At 36.2% G+C, this 23,920-nt stretch overlaps 1 protein-coding gene across 1 annotated transcript in view; it reads right to left on the bottom strand.

Moving 5' to 3' along the window:
• Positions 1–23,920, bottom strand: part of PPHLN1 (periphilin 1) — a 63,313-nt gene that overhangs the window by 7,873 nt on the left and 31,520 nt on the right. The window contains exon 7 of the mRNA XM_010006280.1: positions 22,738–22,878. Within this exon, the coding sequence (XP_010004582.1) occupies positions 22,738–22,878 (141 nt within the window). The remainder of the gene's footprint in view (positions 1–22,737; positions 22,879–23,920) is intronic.

The raw sequence follows: 23,920 nt of genomic DNA, 5'->3' as shown, positions 1-23,920 counted from the left end.
GGTAGTGCTTGAGCAGAGCGCAGCAGGGACAAGCATTGGGAGCCCCAGTAGCTCGGAGGAGGCCCCTGGGGGAGGCAGCGGAGGCCACCCAGCTCTGAACTCTCCAGGAGCTGGTCACTGCTCCCAGCCCTGGGCTCACTGGCATAAGGCCACAGTGCTTCTGTTCAGCTGATTGACAGCATTTTGCTCCTAGGACATAGCATCTCCTGCCTGTGGTTTTGTTTATTCCTCTGATCAAACTAATTTGAAAGAAGAAGGTGCAGTCTAAAACAATGCCTCTGCACAGCTTCCTACTTCATTTTAAAGTAGAATTCTAGTACGGAGAGATTAAAAGTGCTCTACAAAATTATGGGGTGGGTGTCTATGTCTACAGTTACAAACTGTCTGCTGAGTTTACACATACATTTTAAGGCTGAAAGGAACTGAAGATTTGGCTTGGGTCTTGAGACACAACTCTAGTCTTTTCCACGCTGTATAATACACTGGGAAGAAAACATGCAGGCCAAATTATTTACTTGCATGAAACCAGTTTAAGCTCAAGACACCATCTGGATACTCCTTTTCTTCACATCATGCCTCTGGTGACACCTCTGCAATCACAGTGAAGTCATGGGGTCTGCACAGGGTGGAGCCCACTGCAGCTCAGGAAAAGCCAATGACTGGCTCAGGCACACAATGGCTGACGCCTTGTCTTCCTATGAATTCTGCACAGCACTCTGCCCCTCAGCAATAATACCTCTAATCATCATCTCTCTGTAGAGGACTGCCATCCCTCCTCAACTCCTTTCTTCTTCCCTTCACCATACAGACAAAAATTGACAGAGTCTTGAGCATTAGCTCAGTGCTTATAAAGCAAACTGATGATGGAACATACAGCTTTGGTATGAGTATGTTGAACAGAGTCAAAATAATAAAAAGTAACTAAAAAGACAAGACCTCAAAAGTTGTAGTAAGTTTTTACCAGCTCCAGTTACACAGTAAGGACAAATGTAGAACAAGGCTATACAGTTCTCAACCACCATAGCAAAAGCCAACCAATTTGGTACCATCTAGAAATCTGTTCATACGAACTACTGAACTCTCTCAGCTCTTTTTCAAGTTAAAGTGAACAGAGAAAGCATCACATACAAAGCATTCAGCACAGTGCAAGATAAACCTTAAACTTCTATGGCTTGTACTACCTGGCAGTTAATATCTGGATTGTCCAGTCGTCGAGTTTTCATTTATCAAAACTTATATTTTTCAAATAGTTCCTCATTGCTTTACAATTACTGCAAACAAGTTTTCCATAAGAAACAAAACATTTACTTAAAATATTTTGCCAGGAAATCCATATATTTACTTTAATAATTTTTAATACCACAAACAAGGACTTTAAGTGAATGTTCAAATGAACAGGAATTGATTCACAACAAAAATGTACATGATGATACATTTCATTTAATATTACATTTTGGCAAGAGCAAGTGCATTATTACTTCTTCAAGAAGTGTCTCTCTCAGTCAAGGAGAAGTAGCTCCCATGTGGGAGAGCAAGGACTATTATGTTACATGGTTTTACTGGAGATAATTCTTTACTAAACCAACCAGACCACATAATAACAGCATTCTAACACCAACTACAGGCCCTTGGAGACCAGCTTGTGTGTGGCCTAGATTTCATAGGCTTCTTTACAACAGATGTGTTGGATAAGGGTAATGTTACTTCATATATTAACTTGGGTGTTCCTTAGGTAAAACAGCAGTGTTAGTTTAAGTTATACCTCTTACATATTCTTTTTATAGAATCTGTGTGCCTTCTGCAAGCAGATGATAAATTTTCATTCAAATAATCCAAAGCAATTACAATTAATCAGATTCTAAACCTCACTAGAAGTACTGGTAATCTCTTAAAAGACGTATCCATAACACCTTTTCAGCTCACACGTGAGACAACCCAGTTACGTTTAACAATGTCTAACTACTAACAATTGTGCAGCAAAGTCAAAAAACTGAAAGAAAAAATTTTTTTTTAAATCATCCTTTTCTCTATAGTGATTTCCATGACCAGAAACTGCATTTTCATAGGACCATAAATGAAAACAAAATCCTAAAATCTCTCTTCCCTGGCGGATACTAAAATAATCCCATTACTTGAAACTCAGCAGTTTAGGATTAAACAGGAAATAATCAGCTTTATGCCAAAGGAAGGACCTCGCCCTGCAACTTTTTATTTATAAAATACTGAATTGATGGAAAGCTATTTCCTAAGTCTGCTCCATGGTAAACTTATTGCTCCATCCAAAACAGGAAGGGTGAAGTTTATCTACAAAAGACTCTGTCTGTGTTAATTCTCTTGTTAAAAATATTTAATAACTTTCAGTTATGTCCACTGACCATAAAGGAATGTGATATTCATTTAAGCTTCATCAGAATGGGCTGTATATTACTGGTAACAATTACAGGATGAACCAATCTTCCTTGTCATAAAAACACAAATATTTTTGTGTGGAAAGTACACTAGTTTAAAAGGACTGTGTTGCAGGCAAGATCAGCAACGATGCATGAGCTTTTACTAAAAAGTGAATTGTAGCAATTTAGTTTTCCCTCAAAAAAGTCTTCACACTTCCAACAAATATCCTCAGCTACAAATATTCTCAGATTGAACATTCTGTACTATGAGGCCTGATTTATTCATGGACAAGACAATGGGAAATGGGTTCTATACTTTCTTCAGTGGCACAATGTAAACAAGCAGCAAAAGAAGAAAACAAAACAAAACAATTTCTTTTTCTAATTCAGAGCAACTCCCAGTAGATCAGCTGGATGATTCACTGGCAGCAGCATTGTTATTGTAAACTCAAAGCTAGTGGATCAATGAGTTTAAGAACCACTGCCTAAGAGCAACTTTTCCTTCTTAAATTGTTAAAAAACTGCTAAAGTAGGTTTGGATATGCATGCCAAGGGCTAGGTTTTTCTATCACATATGGAGCATAAAGAAAATACTACACAAAATAAGTACTGTGGACAACTTTTCAGAAAAAAAAGGCAACAGCTGCAAGAAGAAAAACAATTACTTGGATTACCAACATTTTATTACTTAGTTTATGTTAAACCTTAAGGTTTCTGAAAGTTTAGAATTACTTCACACATTATATTAGCCTCACAAATCAGTTTTATTAGTGCCTTGATAATGGATCTAACTTTTTTCATGTCTAAGTCATGGTCCTGTCTCTACCTTCTAAATAGTTACTCTCATCATTTTAAGTACACATTTCAAATATATAATCAAACAAAGGAAAAAGTAAATTAAGGCCATGTTTTTGAAGATTTCCATAGGCTTCTCCTAGCTTATGAATGGATATCCTTTTTCATATGCAGCCGTGACAGCTGAAAAGACTATTTCCCCTTCCCAGCTGTCACCATCCCCATACTAGAACCATCACCCCACTTGTTTGTATGAGCCAGCAATATACAAAACTACTACTAGAATTCATTTATAGGCAAAATCAGCCCAATTAGGTCACATGCTAGCAAACCAGCTGGGCTGCAGGGAGGAATCATGTATTCTGGGTGAGAAGGTGACAAGCAGCTGTAGATGACATCAAAAGAGGACATTTATCTTTAGCCTTACTAGTGCATCCAGTCTCTGAGCTTATCTAGGAACACTCACACAACTGCTACCTAACCCAGATAGCATACAGGATCTGTGTTTAAACGACTGTGTATCTTAGTACGTATCTTCAGTCAAATACAAAATCTACAAAGAAGAAGAACATAAAGCTAGCATAATGGCTGCGAGTGGAGCAGGTCAGAAAAGCTGTATGATGAAGCCTCATTTCTCATTGCAAATATATTCATTCCTTCTATATTTTTTAGCATTCAACACCAAAACCACCTCTCCTTCTGAAGCCATTCCCACAATTCTAGCTATTTTCACCTTGACTTGGAAGCAGAAATACAATCCAAAAATTGGTAAAAATAGAAAGCATGACTCTCCTCAAAGAGAAAACCATAACAAGTACAGGTCTTTTATGGTTAGTAAATCACATATGTTAGGGCAGTGGTTATCAATTGTGGTTCCAAGGGAACGTAGGAGTTCTGCATTTACTCAGTGGATACATTATTGACTGTGTCTCACAGTACTTGGAATTCCTTATTCGATAAGTTTGGGTTACAGCTCGTAAGTAATAGTGAAGAAGCACAGCAATTAACTGGTTCAAAAAAGCTTGGGAATCACAGATTTTTAAATTGTGAACTATTTTTCCATGTGAAAAACAAGTCTATTTTGTATTTTAAAAGATCTTCTGAGACTAACAACATTGTTTTTCTCTTTTCTCATTACAAGCCTTTACTAATGAGATAGTTAAGCAATGCTGCAGCATTTCAGCACAAGAACTGTTACCTATCAAACTCATTAAAGGAATGTCTGCCCTGTTCAACCCAGTGTCACCGAACATTTTCCAGAAGTGGTCTGATGGGTTGAACTAACAGAGGACAGATTTGGAATGAACTTGGGAAGATATGTGGACACACTCATGACTTTCTGAAGTGTTCACTTGTCTTCAGATTCTGGCATCCACTGAAAAGCTTTTATTCTTTTAGAGTCTAGCTTCAGTCCATCCTTATAAAAAGTATAATGGCCACTATAAGAAAATTGGGATCATCAAAGACCGGTTTATGTTTGGATTTTCTGACACAGTTTTTGAGACTTTAGCTCCATATTTTTCAGATAGCTTAAAGCTGCTTTCTTTGATCCTTGACATCTATCAATTGTGAAAACACATGATGCAACAAATTCACAGATATATTTCTAGTACTCAAGAGACAAAACTTGCACAATAATACTAGAGATCTAGATGCAGTCCTCTGGGATCTACTTAATTAAATACCTTATTTACTCTAACTGTAAATCTGTGAGCCTGATTATGGCACCAGTATTTGTTTATTAGAAACAATAGTAAAGCATCATATAAATTAACAAGTCGATGAAAAAAAAAATACAGCTACAACAAACTGGCAGTTGCCCAGAAACTCTGTCAACTTCCGGCAGGCTACAGATTTGTTGAGTATCACCAGCAGCATTAGGAACTGTGGTCACATCAGAGATACAGTAAGCTCTGCTTCTGGCCAACACTCCAATGTATAGAACTTCACTCTGCCAAATTGCAGAGACAACTAAAGGTATGGGGGAGTTGACCCTTCAGCTAAACACTTCATAGAAATTCAAATTAACACCAGAACCCTGATGATTTGAAGATATCCTCAAATAATTAGGAAATCAGTTAATATCTGCAAGCATCCTTACTTTGCCATATTAACCTTACCTTTAGAGATACATAGGCTATTGTTTGAATAGTCTAAAACACTTTACGACAGACACCAAAACAAATAATTCCAAGTCAAACAGACAAAATCTGGAGAAAGAGAAAGCTAATAAGGAGGTAACATAAAAGAAGGTCTAAACTAGATAATGAAACTGGAAACCACAGAACTACATATGAAAGCATTTATTGAAAGAAAATAAAAATACTGTTACAATATAAATAAACTTTTTAATGCTGCATCTTTAAGCAGAATAATGGTCTTTGCTGATGAAGTCTACTGATGCTGGATCGATACGGTGTGTTTTGGATAAAAACAGCATAGAAAGAGAGCAGTGAAGTCTCTTTTGATAAGCAGAACTAAACAGTTTATTGCCTAAGATAAAAATAGGTTGCTAAAGGTCAAACACTTTAATGCAATAGCCAAAAGAAACAGTACCATGCTGTTTACCTTTTAACCTTACTTCATACAAGATTACCACGTGCTCCCAAAGATACAGACTGGACACGGGTTATTCGTACAAACACATCCTGAAAAATAAGGCATTGTCCCCTCATGCAGCCTTCCAGAACTTTTTTTTATAAACAAAACAGTTCATGCTAATAAAGATCTGGCTGAACTACACTGTCTGGGAACAGAATTAAATTAGGAAAAAAAATATTTAATTATTCAGAATACAGCAAGCCAAATTAAATATAAAAACACAAAGAAAATTAATGATATTTTCTCATTTAATTTAGAAATTCCAGTGGGCTCCTTGTTTTTTTAAACCACATAAGGCTATAAACATTGCAAACTTTTTATTTTCAAATCAGCAGGTAAGACATCTTGCTACTTCAAGGATTATTATCCACAAAGAATTGATTTACATGCTAAACAAAGGATTATTTCATGTCGCTATTTGTTTATTTAGGAGTACCATGACCTCTGTAGAATGATTTAATATAAAATGAATGTTTCATTAAAAAAAAGAAAAATCTTGCCTTCTACACGGTAAGTATCTTAGACTCTTAGTGAAGGAAATACTATTAACACTTTCCATTTGTTGGCGTCAATGCACTGAAATCAGATCTTAAAACTACTTCTTACAGAATCTTACAGAATCACAGAATCTTAGGGGTTGGAAGGGACCTCGAAAGATCATCTAGTCCAGCCCCCCTGCCAGAGCAGGATCACCTGGAGCACATCACACAGGAACGTGTCCAGGTGGGTTTTGAATGTCTCCAGCGAAGGAGACTCCACAAACGCTCTGGGCAGCCTGTTCCAGGGCTCTGTCACTCCCACAGTAAAGAAGTTTTTTCTGATGTTTACATGGAACCTCCTATGTTCCAGTTTGTACCCATTGCCCCTAGTCCTATCACTAGGCATCACTGAAAAAAGCCTGGCTCCATCCTTCTGACACTTGCCCTTAACATATTTATAAATATTGATGAGGTCGCCCCTCAGTCTCCTCTTCAAGATAAAGAGAACCAGCTACCTCAGCCTTTCCTCATAAGGGAGGTGTCCCACTCCTTAATCATCTTTATGGCTCTGTGCTGGACTCTTTCAAGCAGTTTCCTGTCCTTCTTGAACTGAGGGGCCCAGAACTGGACACAATATTCCAGATGTGGCCTCACCAAGGCAGAATAGAGGGGGAGGAGAACCTGCCTTGACCTACTAACCACACCCTTTCTAATGCACCCCAGGATGCCATTGGCCTTCTTGGCCATAAGGGCACATTGCTGGCTCATGCTCATCCTCCTGTCCACCAGGACCCGCAGGTCCCTTTCTCCTACACTGCTCTCCAGCAGGTCAGCCCCAAACCTGTACATGAGGTTGTTCTTCCCCAGATGCAAGACTCTACAATTGCCCTTTTTGAATTTCATTACGTTTCTCCCCGCCCAACATTCCAGCCTGTCCAGGTCTCACTGAATGGCAGCACAGCCTTCTGGTGTGTCAGCCACTCCTCCCAGTTTAGTGTCATCAGCAAACTTGCTGGGGGCACACTCGTCCAGGTCAGATGCCCAGGATTTTAATCAGGACATTTATAATAAAATTGAACTTACTGCTTAGTTTTAACATCGACTCATTTAATTCAACTTACTATTAACCTATCTTTCATTTGTTAGTCTCTTCTCTTTGTTCTCAATTGCTCAGCAAACTACACTGTGTACAAAGCCAAATCACTCTTTCTGCTTCAAAGTCCCTGCAGTTCACCAATATACATAAGAAAGGAACCCCTGCCACCTCTGACTACCTTCACTTCACCACAATTTTATCTGGGTCCTTTTTCCCTTGGTGTGTTTTCACTCAAGCTCTCACATAACCTAGCCCTCTGAAAAAACAGAAATTCACTGAAAAATATTTCACATCAACTAAATTACCTGAGCATCTTTGTATTACCTTGTCACATAAATGTACTTAGATTTCATTTATTTTTATCTAATATGAAAACATAAACAAAAGGTATTTTTCATAGCTAGATGGAAATATTATTTAAGAACAAACACTGCCCACTGTATGCATACATGTTCTATCAGAGCTCTAATAAAATATATAATACATCACAGCTTTAAGACTACTTGCTTACCAGTTACACATACATGCTGAGGAATTCATATTTAAATGAAGTATTTGTACTCAGTTAACATGTTAAATTACCTTGCCTCTTTCAAAATCTTAGTTGATCCACAATAGACAGAGACAAGCTCAGTACTTTTTTGCTAACAGAACTCGTAATATAACTATTCAGCAATATCCACATGTATTTTTCAAGAATACTTAGTCTTACTGTAAAGAAACACTCAAACAGCAACAGACTGAAGAGAAACTGAAACCTGAGATAAAGAAGCAAGACATGAGCCATGTTACAATAAAGGCAACAGACTTTCAAAAATACCCAGTACCATTTTTAACAAAAGGGTTACAAGTGATCGAATTCTGTTTTTCCTAAAGTAGAATGGAACAGTTATTATAAATATCCTGATTCAAACAAGTAAACAAACTGGTCCTCACACGAGTAAAGAAAGAGGATTATGCTGCAAGGAGAGGTTACACTCTTGGAAGTCCCCAGTGTATAGAACAGTAGAGGTCTGAGACAAGCAAGGAGCTACCTTACATTTTCACTGCACTGTCAGAAATACATACATTCAAAAATTATATTTTTCCCACCAATTTAAAAAAATTATTTGGATCAATATAAATGAACAAGAAGAGAATAATCTTTACAGTAGATGAGACACTACTATTTGGAATCACTGCTCTGGCTGCTTACAGTGACAAGAGTAACATCTACACAGATTAACAGGCTCCAGAGCCAACTCATTTTAATGATACATGTTTTTCTTGGGAGCAAAAAGCCCACCCTCCTTGAAAAAAAGTTTGTTTAGTAATTTATCTGGGTCATGAGACCATATATGTACTTTAAACTCTAAATTTTTCTGACCACCCCTCATTCTCCAAATACTGACTGACAAAACGATGTAGAAAATTCACCCACCAAGAATGCATACTGTATTTAACTAATTTTTTAAAAGTCTGTCTTATAAAATCACATATACATTCACAATTTTAGATTAATTACATCTGGATTAGGTATGTTAATGACTCAATACTACAACCATTTTTACTGCATATTTACTAGAGTACAGATTATAATAGTCACATTTGGAATGCAGATGTAATTCTCGATCTAAAAGGAGACTGCAAGCATAACAAGAGCAGTAATTCTGTTATATGTACTATGAAACATTTCACTGTCTTATTAAAAGCACAAAAAACTTATACACAGGCTCAAAAAACCCACAGCCTAAACCAAATCAAGGGTGAGCCAAGAGAGCTTTCCAGAGCTCAGAGTGAAACATTTAAGTATCCTGTTACTAGAAAATCAAAAGGAAAAAAAAAAAAAAAAAAAAGCATTAACTGACCTTGGTGAAAGAGGAAACAAAATCTCAGAGTTTATTTTTGTTTCTGATTTTAGTGAAAACAGAGTTACAAGAAAACATCCTTCGATAGCAATGTAAGAAAAAGGGAAATTGTACAGTGAGCTGTAATTACGCCTTATCATAAACTTGATAAAACCAGAGAAATTATTTTAAAACTAATCAGAGCATTTTTGAGTTGTGGCTAGACCTACACTTGGGTAAGCAGATAGTTTCATCAAAAACAACATTACTGTATTTCTTATCAACTAAAAATAAAAATTAAAGTGAACCAAATGGACAACAAAACTGTGACTGACATGTTTGTCAAATTCTTTGGTAAATGATTTCGGGTCCTCGACGCAGGAATGCTGCATTTCCTGCTTTCCCATTGAGGTTTCCTGCAGATGCCTCAAGGGCATCCAGAGGGGAAGACACCAAGCTGGAACCACCTGACTGCTCTCTACTTGTTTCTGGCACCAGAAATAGCAATGAGTTTTCTTGCATCATGTAGCATCTCCACCTTTTAGCCAGGGAGAAACTTCATTTCATCTGCCCATGGGCTCTAGAGCTTCTATAGAATTAATTCCCATCTCCACCCATGTTACTCTTGTTCCCCATCTCCTTCTTTCCCCACCCTCTTGGCTGCAGTTCCTGATCTTGGCACAAATAATCTTTTTTCAACTGCAAGTCCAGTCCCACCCTCATTCATTGCTTCCCACACGCCCAGTTCCCAACCCTGTCTCTCCTGTTACCACAAATCCTTTAATCTCTTACAAATTTTCTCCACCCTCCAATTCAGAGGTCGCCTCATTCCTCAGCTGGACATAGTTCCACCTTGCCTCTTCCTCAGAAATTCTTGCATCCTTTTGCCCCCTGCCTTCTGGATCCTTTCCTGAATTCAGTCCTCCTTGCATCTTCCCTTTGACATGGTGCATCTCTCTCACAGAACTGTTCTCATTGGAAAAGATCTTTAAGATCTTCAAGTTCAATTATTAACCTAACTCTACTGAGTCCAGTGCTAAACCACGTCCCTAAGCACCACATCTACACGTCTTTTAAACACTTCCAAGGACTGTGATTCAACCACCTCCCCAGGCAGCCCATTCCAGTGTTTAATAATCCTTTCAGTGAAGAAGGTTCTTCTAACATCCAATCTAAATCTCTCCTGATGCAGTTGTTATCTCTCCATAGAGATAAAATTTGACAGCAAGATTTGTAACTTGACACCCACATGCCTTCCTATGCTCATTTCTCTCCTTTCAACAGTGTGAAAAAAAAATACTATTTTGTTGGGAATGGAGAGGTGCATCAGTCACTGCCAAGAGCTGGTGAAGGTAGAGTTTCCATCCCCTTGCTGAGAAAGCTATGCACAAGACTGTCCCACCAGTAGAAGCAATCTAATTACAGGTTTTAAGGAAGCTGCATTCAACTCACAGGTTCCCCCAAAGGAACAAAGAGACATCTTTCTGTAAACCACGGAAGTGTCACTGTTGCAACTTTCCTGTTCAGTACCAAGTAGCAGAAGCTTTCAATAGGGCATCAACTTTACTTCTCAATGAGTTGTACCTTGGTATGGGACCATTTTGCTATAGTTGCACCACTTCCAGTTCTTTATCACATTAGCTGACAGGCAATAAATATGTAAAACCATTCAGAAATCTTTTGATCTTAATTTTCCTAGATGTGCAAATGCTTCAATGAACTGTAAAAGGTTAGAGTTTTAAATACAAGCGACCATTTAATTCACAAAGCTGAGCTATCTTCCTACCCAAAATTTTGTGGTTTGTGACTGCTCTTTCCTCTCAAGATCTACTCTAGAACTTTAAGGGCTGGAGTAGCTGGGTACCAGCGTGGTTCACAACCAGATCAAAGCTTGGCTCCAACAAGCCAGATGTAAGAAGCTGTTACAAGGATCTGTACTGATGCACTAGTGCTCCAAAGTGAGCAAATTCTCCAAAATATGCACAGCCAAGGAAGCTTTAGATAGAAATTAAACAAATATTTTTAAAAGTTTTATCTCCCCTATGACCAAAAAGAAACTGTTACTATGCAAATATCAAAAACACCAAAGACTATCAGTTTCTATAGATTTCTGCCTGATGATTAAATAACTTTGAGTGCCTAAGGCAGTGCTTCAAGATACCAAATGTTCAGAGATGGTAGTGGCTCAACACACTGCACAGAGTAGGTGCCCACTTGTGGCAGCAGGCACATTTAAGGAACCACACTGTGAATAAGACAACTGGTTCAAGAAATGTCTGTAAACTTTCCATTCTTTTTCCTGACCTACTCCAAGACTACTGTGCCAAGTGCAGAGGACAGCACAGGAGCATAATTTCTTCAACTGTGGTTACCACCAAACTCTTTGAAATGTGCAGCTCAGGTCTGCAATGGTGCAAGTTATTGTTTTGTTTTTGAAAACAACTGCAGCACTTGCCTAAGGGGACTTTCTGATGATTAATGAAATGTACTCATATAGTCTTTCTCCACTGAATTTGTAGTTTCTGCTACTGCCTTTTTTCATAAAGCTTGTAACAACAAATCATCTTGGTTTCTGTCTACATTGAATTTAGCTGAAACCTGACAAAAGAGTCAAGAGATACACAGCACAGACATTCTGTGATTACATAAGCTAGCTTCTCCAGGAAGCCAATTAAAAAAAAAAAAAAAAAAAAAAAAAAAAAAAAAAAAAAAAAAAAAAAAAAAAAAAAAAAAAAGTAGTAAAACAGGCAAATTTCCAGCTGAAGACGATCACCAAAACATTTGTGTCAGCACACTCTTAACCTATTCTGATTTTGTCTTTAAAATTGCTTATGTAAAGGTTTTTTACTTAGGTACCACGTGATCAAAAACGTTTATATATAAATTATCTACTATATTGAGGTGGTGAACTGTTATGTGAAGTAATTATGGTCAAGTAAGTACACACAGTACACCCATGTAAGTACAAAATTACATGTTGTAATAAAACCAACTCTTTAGGCTACCTAGGGGGCAGGAGAGAGGGAAAGACCCATCTATTAAAGGTTACCAGTATCATCCAGAGCAATATTCAGAGTTCAGTAGTTCAGAAAATTAATGCATTAACAGTTGTTCTCAGGAAGCAAGAAAGGCTAAAAGAACCATTAGCAATGTTAACCACTTGTTTTTTTCAGTATTCAACTTCTGTAATTTTGAAAGTCAACTCCATTAGCCTTTCAAAGTCAAAGTACCAAAGCAAAACAGGCATAGCATAACTTTTGTCCTGTGGGGAATCTTGGTCCTTGTTTTTCTGTCCTATTTTGTGAAGTGTGCCATTAAAAGTTCTGATAACGATACTAGTGTATGTCCAGACAATTACTGTGGACTGAAAGTCATGACATCAGCGCAAATATGAGTAAAACACAATAGAAAAGTGATCCTTGTGGGTAGATGAGAAATTATTACATGCACTAGTCATTTACACCTCAAGATAAAAATCTAGTGGTTTTATAATCTTAACTTACAGAAGAAGTGCATACATAAGCAACTTATCCAACATAAGATTTTTCCCATATCATTTAGGAAACAAAAATCAAACCAACAACTAAACAAAACAACAAAACAAACAAAATGAGAAAAAAACCTTAAGATTACCTTATATTTCAAAGGTCAGAGCAAATGAATACTTTCTATCAAACTTTTAAGAAACAAACCTATATAAATACTATCTGCACTCAAAATCATTTGAAAAAAAACTTAGAACAGTCCTCCATAAAACACAGCCTTTTAATTTGATTTTATTTGTTTGCTTTCTAAATGCCATCCAATTAATGGCTGTCAAATCACTAAGGTTCACAGAAAGGAATGAGCTACTCAAAAAGCAGGGCCTAATCATCTTTAACACATACTGAGTTTAACTTGCTTAGTGAAAAAACTGCCAGAAAAAAAGACATCAGGCTAGGCACTGAGAAAGAAAATTCAGAGAAATAGAAACTTAAGAACCAAAGGACAAATCCAACCTGTTACCCAAGTGTCTTTGGTCACAGGTGATCCTATATTTATACATGATTCAATATTGTATACAGATCAGATTACAAATAAATTAAAGGATTAAACTCCCTGCACCAGCAAAACTGTCAACTACAAACTAAGTTTCTGTTATATTAAGATCAGCCCTGCAGTCTGTAAAAGACACACGAAAAAAAAAAAAAAAAAAGCAGATTCACACTTCAGCAGATTTTCCCTATCTACAGGTTGTTGGTGTGATACCCTTCTGTTGCTGTCTAGTCCAACTCGTCTGTGCAGGAGAAACGGAAACTAGCTCCCATGACAAATATCAAGTGCTTTTCTACCATGATGTTTCATTTGCCACTTACCAGAGGGTTTTACATGTTTGCTCAGTTACCACATGAAATTTTACAAAACTTTTCCTTTATGACACTGTTCTCTATTTGCCCCACATACATCCCGCTTTAAGCACCACTTAGATTCATGTTTCATTTCTATGTCTTTCAGAAGGTCAGTGCTCAGACTGTCTCAGGAATATTGAGAGAGCTGAAGTGAAATTAGTGTTGGAGCAGAGTGAAATAGATGATATTAAGTAGTTCTTTGAGCTGAGGCTATTTCTGAGTTATTTCTGGATCTAATTATTAGTGATATGGGACTGATCCTATTCTCAATCTTTTTCAATCCAGGAAGCAGCAGGTCTTCCCAGCAACAATGCTGAATTATTCCTCCAAAATTCAAAAGATAACCTTGTTCAAGAGACACTTAGGTTATAAGAAAGAAAAATACTAAAAAAGTTGAAACTTTAAGCCTCAGTGCACTGAGACAACTAAGAGAGAATTTTATCTTCCATCCTTAAAACAATTTAAAAATAAATTCAAACAACACTGCTAACATCACCCTTCAAGTCCACCAATGCCCTTCTGTTAAAGCAAGAATAAGCTGGATACAACGTTGGAGAGGAGGCTCTCTCTAGCCTCCAAATTAAATTCAAGTTATTAAAACCACTACCAATAAAAAACGACCACCACCAAAAATCCCATAATCCTCACTCTTACAGAAACTACTGTCTTTATCAAGGCTCAGACTATTAATCATTTCTGATTTTTGTCCTTCAGCTTCCTCAGGAGGCTCACCAGTGTCAATCCTGCTTATCCTTCCAAGCATCTTAACTTCTGACAGTTTTTTCAGTAGGCAATTTCTCATAATTAGTTCCTAATTATATATAAAGTGCCACACATTTTTAGAGAGTTTCTTCTCTTCCCAGCACCTTTTCTAATCTTGTTTACACTTACCTCTTGAAACTAATCCTTCTTCCTAGTCTACTCAAAGTTAGTTTCCAAGACTTCTTTCATACTGTTGTTAAGTTTTTCTGGTTTCTCATGACAGAACAAGAAATTTTAAATTAAACATTCACTGCTAGCTGTTGATTGAAAAAATACTATTTATTGGACATCTCCTTAGATTTTCAGTTTATCTGATCAAAACGCAGTCTCGTCTTTCAGATTTGAACTGCTGGACACTGAGTGAAGCAGGTACAACCTTCTTTAATATTTTCTTTGATTTTAGCTAAGTCTAGCAATTTTATCAAATACCTAACTACTCACACTCCCTCATTTAAGGCTTCTACACAGCTGCCATGAAATGATAATATCTGTAAATAATCTCCTTTAAGGCTGTCTGTAACCAAACAGTCCTCCGAGGTCTTGGAACCTGCAGTCCTGCTTGGTCACATGAACGAATGGCCACGACATCAAAAACTGTCATAATTACTAGCTTTGTCAAAAAGTTGAGTCCCCAGCATTCACCAACTTCAAAATAGTGTGCTTAGCACAGGCCAAAACTGTCACATTGAAAAACATGTAAGGCAAAATAAAAAATCACACAAGATCTTCCACAGATACACAATGTTAGAAAGCTAAAGGTGAATTCTATCAAATGTATTTGAGTCTCCCTAAGAATGAAAATACCCTGCTGTTACCGAATAGACGCGTACATTTATGGTGTTAAGTTTTCTTAAAAGTATCGCTTTATGTGTGTTGCATATTCAATAACACTCAATTTTTATCAGCTTTCCAAAGAAAAAAGCTGCTGGCAAAAACCTGAAACATGGTAATACATTTCCTTATTAAACTATACCTTCAGGTGCTGAAGTAAAACGAGCGAGTTGCGCTGATTTTGCATATGCAGCAATTTGTAATTACTAACACTGCAGTACATACCAAATAAGCTATTACCATCCATGGAAAGAGAACACAGTGAAAAAATGGAAAGGACTGCAACTTGCAAAGTATGGTGACCCAAAGAGGAAAGCAGTTAAATCTTTCACATCCTTTTAAAAGTATCCTGTTTTAAATCAATGTATTCGTAAGGTGAATTGACGATACTATGAGAATACTGACAAAAAGTTTTTATGTTCTCCATCTTGCAGTCGCAATAAACATGAAAATGCAGATTTCTAACAAAAAGATCAGATTTAGAAAATTGAAGGATAGCAGCACAAAAAAAATACTTAGGGCAAGTGTGAATTATATAAGCATTATACTTACTTGGTTTTACTTTTGTAATGGTAAAAATTAAGGAGGTCTAAAATAAAGAGTAGAAAAATCAGCAGGTCAGAATTAGTATGGAATTAAATGTGCCAAAGAATGCATGAAGAGTAATAAATTACTTGCCTTGTATATAAGGAGATGAGTACTGATATAAGGAAACTAACAAAATGCAAAAGGATGAAACAAGATCATACGCAGATGAAATAATTCAGTGAGGGAATCATCATCAATTTTTCTAAGAAGCCTAAAGCAAAATACTAAAACTTGAAACAAATGTTTTCTTGATTAGGAAAAACTAAATTAACACACTTAATTACATCTTTCATTTAAATAAAATAAACAAGCTCAGAGGAGGCATGATACATACTACACTACCAACCAAATTAGACAGATGAAGATGAGTCCACCATTAAGGCCTTGTTACTGTGGATCAAGTACATAAGATTTGAATAACAGAAAACCTAAGAGGGAAACAAAATTCAGAGCTTCCCCATCTTTTACTCTCATCTGGCCTGTTCCTCTTGTTTGTTCTACTCCTGTCAGAAACAAAGCATGTCTGACCTCATCTATAATCAGGAATAATCCTTTAATGTGTTCTCTAGCTACTGTTCCAGTCCCTCAGCTTCACTTAACTTACCTACCTCTTGACTCATATTTTAATTGAGATTTTTTTCTAACCTAGATAATTTTGCCTGAAATGAACAACAGCACAAGCAGACCGACAAACTAACCTAAGGAAACAGTAACCTGTTTCGCTGGCACAGCTTAAGTCAAAAGAACAGGTACATAAAAGGTCTGCTTTGACAGCTTCCCTCATTCCTTCCCAGATTCATATTATCCAATTAATTAATTAATTAATGTTACTGAAACAGTTATGTTACTGAAACAGTTAAAACTTACACAGTTAAAACTTCAATTTAACATACCCAGACTTTATAACACTTTTCTGATATACCTACCACTCCTCTTCATCAGGTTATTCTTAGCCAAGATGTGGAAGCTACCTCACATTTACCACCTCTTTCACCCTTACACTGTTGAAGCATCGTGAAGCAGTTTTGTTTGAAGCAAAACAAAACTAGCAATGGACATGGGACAGGGTGTTGAGGAAGGTATACAGTGTACTTTCATACATACCAGAAATTGTAACTATTTTACCATGACAAAAATGCCTGCATATTTTCTTTATGGTCTGATATGAAAACCAAAACTTTCCCAAGTAAATCCTCACAATGTAGAGTTTAATTTTTTGAGCTGTCAAGTCTCCTCTCAGAGCACCACCTTCAGAGAACACAATCACATTAAAAAGTGTCAAATACAAAGACAATTCAATTATTGCCATATAGCTCGTACCAGAACAAGAGATCTAACTAAGCAGGAGAAAAAGAAACAGTTCTTCTGAAACTACGCACGCTACAGCTCTTAAAACTTACATGTTTTTCTATCTAATTGCAACTTCTAGGCCAGATAAAGCAGTTATTCAGCAGATCTGGAAAAATAATTTGGACAGCCTGTTGACTGAGCCACACACTTATTTTTCCCCTCTTTCTATGCACTGTATCTATAAAGTTTCAAATGCAAACTTTAGAAAAATCTGATTTTCAGCATCTTCCAGCAAGAAGGCTGTCCAATATGTGTAACAGCTTGTTAATACTACTGAGGGCTGTTAACAAATAATATTAAAGTCAAGTAAACAAGCAATTAATACAAATATTTGAAATTTAAAAAATATTATTCTGGTGAACATTTAAAAATACTGCTGAACTGAAAGCATCCAGTCAGCCAGCAGTTCCATTACAAAAAAAAAGTTCATGAATGCATTAATTCCTGTGCTTCCTCCTTAGATGCCAGAGCTCTGTACTAATAGACAAATTAAGGTCTGAGTGTCAAATCTCATTCAGAAACTTAGCAGTTTGATTTTTTGCCAAAACCAAGGAAGGTACTTGGCTCATTTGGCAAAGTCTGTCTTCAGAAAATAATAGATTTTCAGAGGTAACACATGTCACTTCAAATTGCATATGCAACATTTAAGAAACTGGACACATAATAATGGACTAATTAATACAGTGTTGCAGACTTGATGTCTAGACAAGATAAGACATCTCAAGAATCCCTGCTACTCATGCTCATAAAGGAACAACAAAGAGATAGCCTTTTGTGTAACACCGACGCTGAATTACTCCAACTGTGAATTTAACACCAGGGACATATTTGTCATCACTTCCAAAAAACCCCACACTTCAGCATATTATGTGCTAAAAGCATAAGCTGATCCTTAACTATATGAAAACAGAAACTAAACAAATCCAAAACAATACTTTAATGTATGCTGCATATTAAATGCAAAAATACAAAAAAGTGCACTAAATCATTACATCGGCAACCTATGAATATTCATTGATCTTGACATGCCAACACAAAATTCTCAGCTACACTATTCTCAAGTAGCCACACTAATTTTTTAAACACCTATTTAATAGGCTTCCACTAGGACAAATGAGATCAGTTTTCCCAACACCTGCCATGCAGAAGTGCCAGGAAAGATTCTGCTCTACCAACCACAGTGTCAGAGCCAGCAGCTCCTGAGAACTCAACTCTTTCCTGAGCGCAGCCAAGCCCACTCCAGGTGAAGCAGATCCTTCATGACCTCCTAGTGAGGCTAGCCAAAAGCTGGGGATCACAGCAAGGAGCTGGGACTCCACAGCTCAAGGATAGGGACAGGAAACTGTCAAGAGCAGCAGGGAGCAGAAACCATTTTGTTGGTGGAAAGAAAGCATGTTCTGGAGAACAGCATGCAGTACTGATGACAGCTGAGCTCAGAGAGACAGCAGTGAAATGCTGAAACAGGCTGTCCAAAGAAATAGTGGAGTCTCCCTCACTAGAGATATTCAGGACTCATCTTGACAGAGCCCTGAATGACCTGATCTCAGGCCTTGTTTCAACAGAAGATTGGTTCAGATGAGGTCCCATCCAACCTTGATGTTTCTATGATACTGCCACTATTCCTGTCATTTTCAAGATTAGACCAGAGACTTCCAGGATCTGTGGTCTCAGTTCAGCAATGTTCTCAAGTTCCTGTGCATCTTCAGCCATGTTCTTCCTTCCCAAATAATATCTGCAGGCTTCAAATTAAACATATGCTTTGGAGTTTTTTTAGTTTGGGAGTCACAAAATTAATTCTTTGGCTCTGTTTAGTATCTGGATAATTCAAGCCTTCATCCATGAGCACAGCTTCTCTCTTTATGTCAGCTTAAGTCAATACTCGCAAAGCAACAGCAGACTCTTAAAAGACAGTTACTAAATTGCAAACTTCAACTAGCTGTTCACAACTTTTGTCCTATCATAGTCGGCAAACACTTATTTTTCATCTTTTTCTTCAAATATGATTTTACATGAACGCTTACAGTAAATCCCCCATCAAAAAAATAGCATACAAATACTTTGTTGATGATCCACAGTGATCATTTACAACCACATTCCATTTAAAATTCTGTATTTTATGATCATGTTATTTTAACTTAGAGGCAAGATAGAAGGAACTTGACAAAGGAGTGATAAGAGCAATATATAAGATACAGAGACAGACTTATTAAAACGGAACACTTTTATGAATGTATCATTCAATTGCTTAAGAGACTCTTCATTACTGTTTTTTCTTAAGAGAAATAACAGATCACATCACAAGCTGCCACCCCTTCTCCCACTGAGGGCATCAGGCTGCCTGTCTCCCTGCTCTACAGCAATGAACTTGCTCATTGTGACACACTGTATGTGTTCTGTCGGCACAGCATTTTGCCCCTGCGTTTACCTGAAATAGTACCATACTAAGAAGTAATAGTACATATTTGAAAAAGTTTGCTCTTTTTCCTGGTTGGAGCTTTGAACATAGGTGGGCTGTGAGAGAACAAAGTAAAGTGCTTTTTCAGGAGTTTGGAATAGGAAGAATACTTGGGAATCAGAAAGATAACAATTATAAACTGTAAAGCAAATATAATTTGATCTGGTGCTCCAAAAGAAAGCAGATCATCTTGGGAGACAAAAGCAGAAGAGGCCTGGTGGGTCAGACCTTCTAAGAAAGTCTTACTTTTTCATGCACCAGCTGGACCCTCCCCAATTCTTAAACACATAGCCAGTGGCACAAGAAGTTTTTTCTACCCTGGTTGATTGATTGATTTTAAATACTTCAATAGCTGTCCAGTAAAGACTGAAAACCAGTCTTTTGGAAAGCCTGCTTTGCAGAAAATTACAGCATCATTTTTGTAGCATCATTCTTGGCAAAAAGTATTTTATTTTAGTAAATCTTCAAAAAATTGCATTCCAGAAATAATACGCTAAAACTAGGTATTCAGAAACTATTTTAAACACCTGAACTGGAAAAAAGTCCATAGAAGAAAAAAAAAATATATATATTCTGCTCTTATTTGAGTCTTCAAGAGAAATACTCAGAAACAAATTGTATAAAAGCCTTATTATACTTGTATTCTATTTTTCATTATCAAATCAGTCTTCCTATTTCTAACATTAATTATAGCCTACAGTTCACTTTGAAGATTTAAATTTTATATCTATATAAACAATACAGCATGAGTAGCAGTAGTATTAAATTTGCATGTTAAAGACTAATTTTACTGTGCAAACACCAGAAACATACTTTCAGTTAAACAGTAGAAAATCATATTGAGAAGTTCATCCAAAGAACCTCTAGTAATCAATTCACCACAGGACTGCAAATTTAGTTTCCATTCCACTCCCACTCTCACTCTTTGTTAAAGCCAAAGAACTCAAGCCACACAGAATTGAACAAAGTTTACTTTTAGATGCTAACAACATGCTAACAACTTGAAGTCAGCTGAATAGTGTACAAATTTCTAGAGATATCGCTTCCCTATACTGTAGGAAGATCCACAGTATTTCTCAATTATGAAAATCATCAAGACTATCATAACAATGAATTTTCTGGAATTTTTTTTTAATTACTGAATAGAAGTTATTTTTAAACATTGATCCAAAAAACACGCAGGTAATTTTACAGTCTTAAGTTTAAATGATTAAATACATAGCTCATCTAGCTCTCAACAAATTCATAGTGCTTAATTTTATAAAAAAAATACAAATCTTGTTCAGTTGAATAAAATGTATTGAAGATGTTTCCAGTATAATTTTAAAATCTTATTTTAACTCTGCAGAAGCTGGCAGCTTCAATATTCAAATCAACAACAGAAGAAACTGGTTCTACGAAATCCAAATATTTTTAAGCTATTCCTCAGGCTTTTCTGAGCTAAGCTCCTGAAAGTGTTCTGTTTTACAAAACACAATCTAGATTTCCCTAGAGCTAAGTGCAAACTCTACCAAACATAATAGCATTAGGTCATACTGAAAACAACATTTGTTTTTTATGCCTAAATTTTCATCTGTCTTCACCATAAGCCTGTCCTTAGGACCAAGGTGTAGAAAACTTCATGGGGAAAAAAACAATCATGGATTCAGCAGCATCAGGCTAAACAATCACAACTGCTATTTTAAAAAAATCTGCTCCTAATCTTTTTTTTTTTTTTTTCTTTTCAATTTGTCATTTCTAAATAGTCATAAGTTTATGCACTTGGTAGTAGCTGATCTGGGCCACGTATGACCTGGTGATGAGACACAGGAATATCCAAACTGCATCATGACCCCCACAGATACAGCATGCTCTGGTTAACTCCATCCCAGCCAAACTCAGTGCACATACAAAGCCATGCTCCCTAGGAACATGACTATGCAAAGTAAACATTAAAAAGAAAAATAAACAAAAACAATTAAGTAAAAAGTTGGGTTTTCAAGTGTCAAAAAAAAAAAAAAAAAAGGAAGAAAAGTACTACAGAAGAGAAAATGGGCTCACAGGCAAGAAAAAAACACCAGAACAAAGGCCACTAGAATTAAGATGGAAAGTTAAGACCAAGAATAAGATTATCTTGAATAAGACCAGAAACTTATTTTCTTGTAGATGTTATTATGAGAAATCATGAGGAGGAAGTGATCTATGTTTCACTTCCACCCATCTCAGGCATACTAAAAACACTGCAAATTAGAGTAAGTTTGAATGAAGTCATCTCTATTTCCCACCCAAATTATAAACTTTAAATAAAATTTCCATAGTTGCATTTATGTCAGAAAGACGCAGTCAGAAAAATCTTCAAACTTTCAATTGAAAATATCTAAAAGATGGAAATTAAACACTTTGTTCATGACAAATTAAATTGAAAGTTATTGTAGCTAATTTCCTTACAGTAAGGTGACATGATATAAAAGCCTAATACATTAATAAATACCCATTGAACCTCCTCAAAAACTCAGTTTCAAGATGATTAACAGAAATCCTGGTTTGTATTAAATGAATCCCCAAGTGCTCAACATAAAAGAGAAAAGAATACAAATTCTGAAAAAAAAATCCCTCCCTTGTCCAGATATAACACACTAGTCAAAGCAAAACTTAAAGGTTCATAATCTTCAGAGAATGACAAAGGCACTGAGGTTGAAATTTAATAAAAACAAGGAAAAAAAAACTAAAAAAACCCAAACAAACAAAAAAACCATTCAACAAAAAAAAAACAACAAAACAAAACAAAAGGCAATTTCTCATGTTCCCAAACTGTATATACTTAAAGAAATTACACTGTAAAAGTAATTTTTGATAATTTGGATCATACAGAAAGTTTTAATTTTTAATTATATTTGAAACCATCTGTATGATATATCATTTAAAAACAATTATTCAAAAAAGCTGTATTTTCTTGACTTGCAAAATAGCAGGTGTTGCATATAAGTTACAGAAAACTACCACCAATTCCCATGTGCAGATAAATGCCATATCTCTTCAGAATTAAATAGATGGAGATGTTACCATCACATCATCTCAAGAAATCAGATTACGTTCATATTACGCTTCAAGGAGGGAAAAAAACTAAATCAACATATTTCTAGAAGATCAAACCACTAAACAGGTATTACATCAATGATAAAATGCCAAGGACTCACCTGTTCTATCTCCTTTGTCTTAGTTGCGATTGCTTTTGAGCGGTCAAGAAGCTGGTCATCCTCATATAATTCATTACTTTCTGGCACATTTGTTTCTGTTTCCTCTGTTTGTTCGGCATATAATGGAGCTGAAGATCCAGCCTTTAAAAAAATAATAAAAAATAATAAAAAATAATAAAAAATAATCAGAGTTTTGAGAAAAAAATTAAAACCTCAAGGTGCGAGAGCAAAAAGAAAAACCCAAATTCAGATATTCAGTTGGATATGAGTTTGCTTATCAAGGCTATTAGCGAGGTATTGCTGCTACAACCTAAGATATAGAAACAGGGATTTTAAACATCATAAGAAAGCCGTAACACAGGCTTAACTGGGTAAAGACAATTATGTCAGATAACCTTCACTTGCCCTTCTGCTGAGAAGAAACTTGTATATGTGATTTATATAACACCAGTTAGCAAGAAAAATCCACCAGGAATTTTAGATTAGTTTTCTGGGTAAGGATAAAAGTAACAAAATCAAAGATAAATAGGCATCGACAAAGTAAAAATGCTGTCAGTAAGAACTTTTGCAGCATTCAGGACCAGACGTTCAGTGTTAAAGGAACAGAGATACCTACTGTATAGCAAAAGCAAAGATGCACTTGAGAGGATTCCTGATGAAAAATGCTACTGAAGAACCAAAATTGTATAAGCTTCCTTCTAAAACAGAAATTAAGGCAGTATCCAAGCCCCAAAGAAAACAGACTCCCACTACAAAGAGTCTATATAAGAGATGTAAAAAGAGAATAAATTACTACTGTATATTTAAATCAAATATTACGGAACAGACTTGTAGAATGTAGAAAAGTTTTTTTAATAACATTTGAGAACTGAACAGGATGCATAAAATATCTTCTACTATCAAAAATAAAGAGGTGGAGAATGTTAAGACTTAAGTAGAATGAACAAGAAAAGCGTTAGACAATGCAAAAAAAACTTAAGTGGTCCTATAAGCATCAGCTCAAAATGTCATATAAACAGTAATATAAACCATTAGGATTGCATCTCAAATCTTGGTCCTGTGTAACTCATTAAATGCCTGAGAGGGAGTAAAGGCTGCTAAAAAGTTTAGTGCAACACAACAATCAGTTATTGAGCACTATGCAAGATAAACTGGAAAAAGTTATAAACTCCATATGGCATTC

Source organism: Chaetura pelagica, unplaced genomic scaffold, assembly GCF_000747805.2.
Source record: "Chaetura pelagica isolate M959 unplaced genomic scaffold, ChaPel_1.0 scaffold108, whole genome shotgun sequence".
Lineage (NCBI taxonomy): Eukaryota > Metazoa > Chordata > Aves > Apodiformes > Apodidae > Chaetura > Chaetura pelagica.
This window is presented reverse-complemented; position numbering and strand designations above follow the sequence as displayed.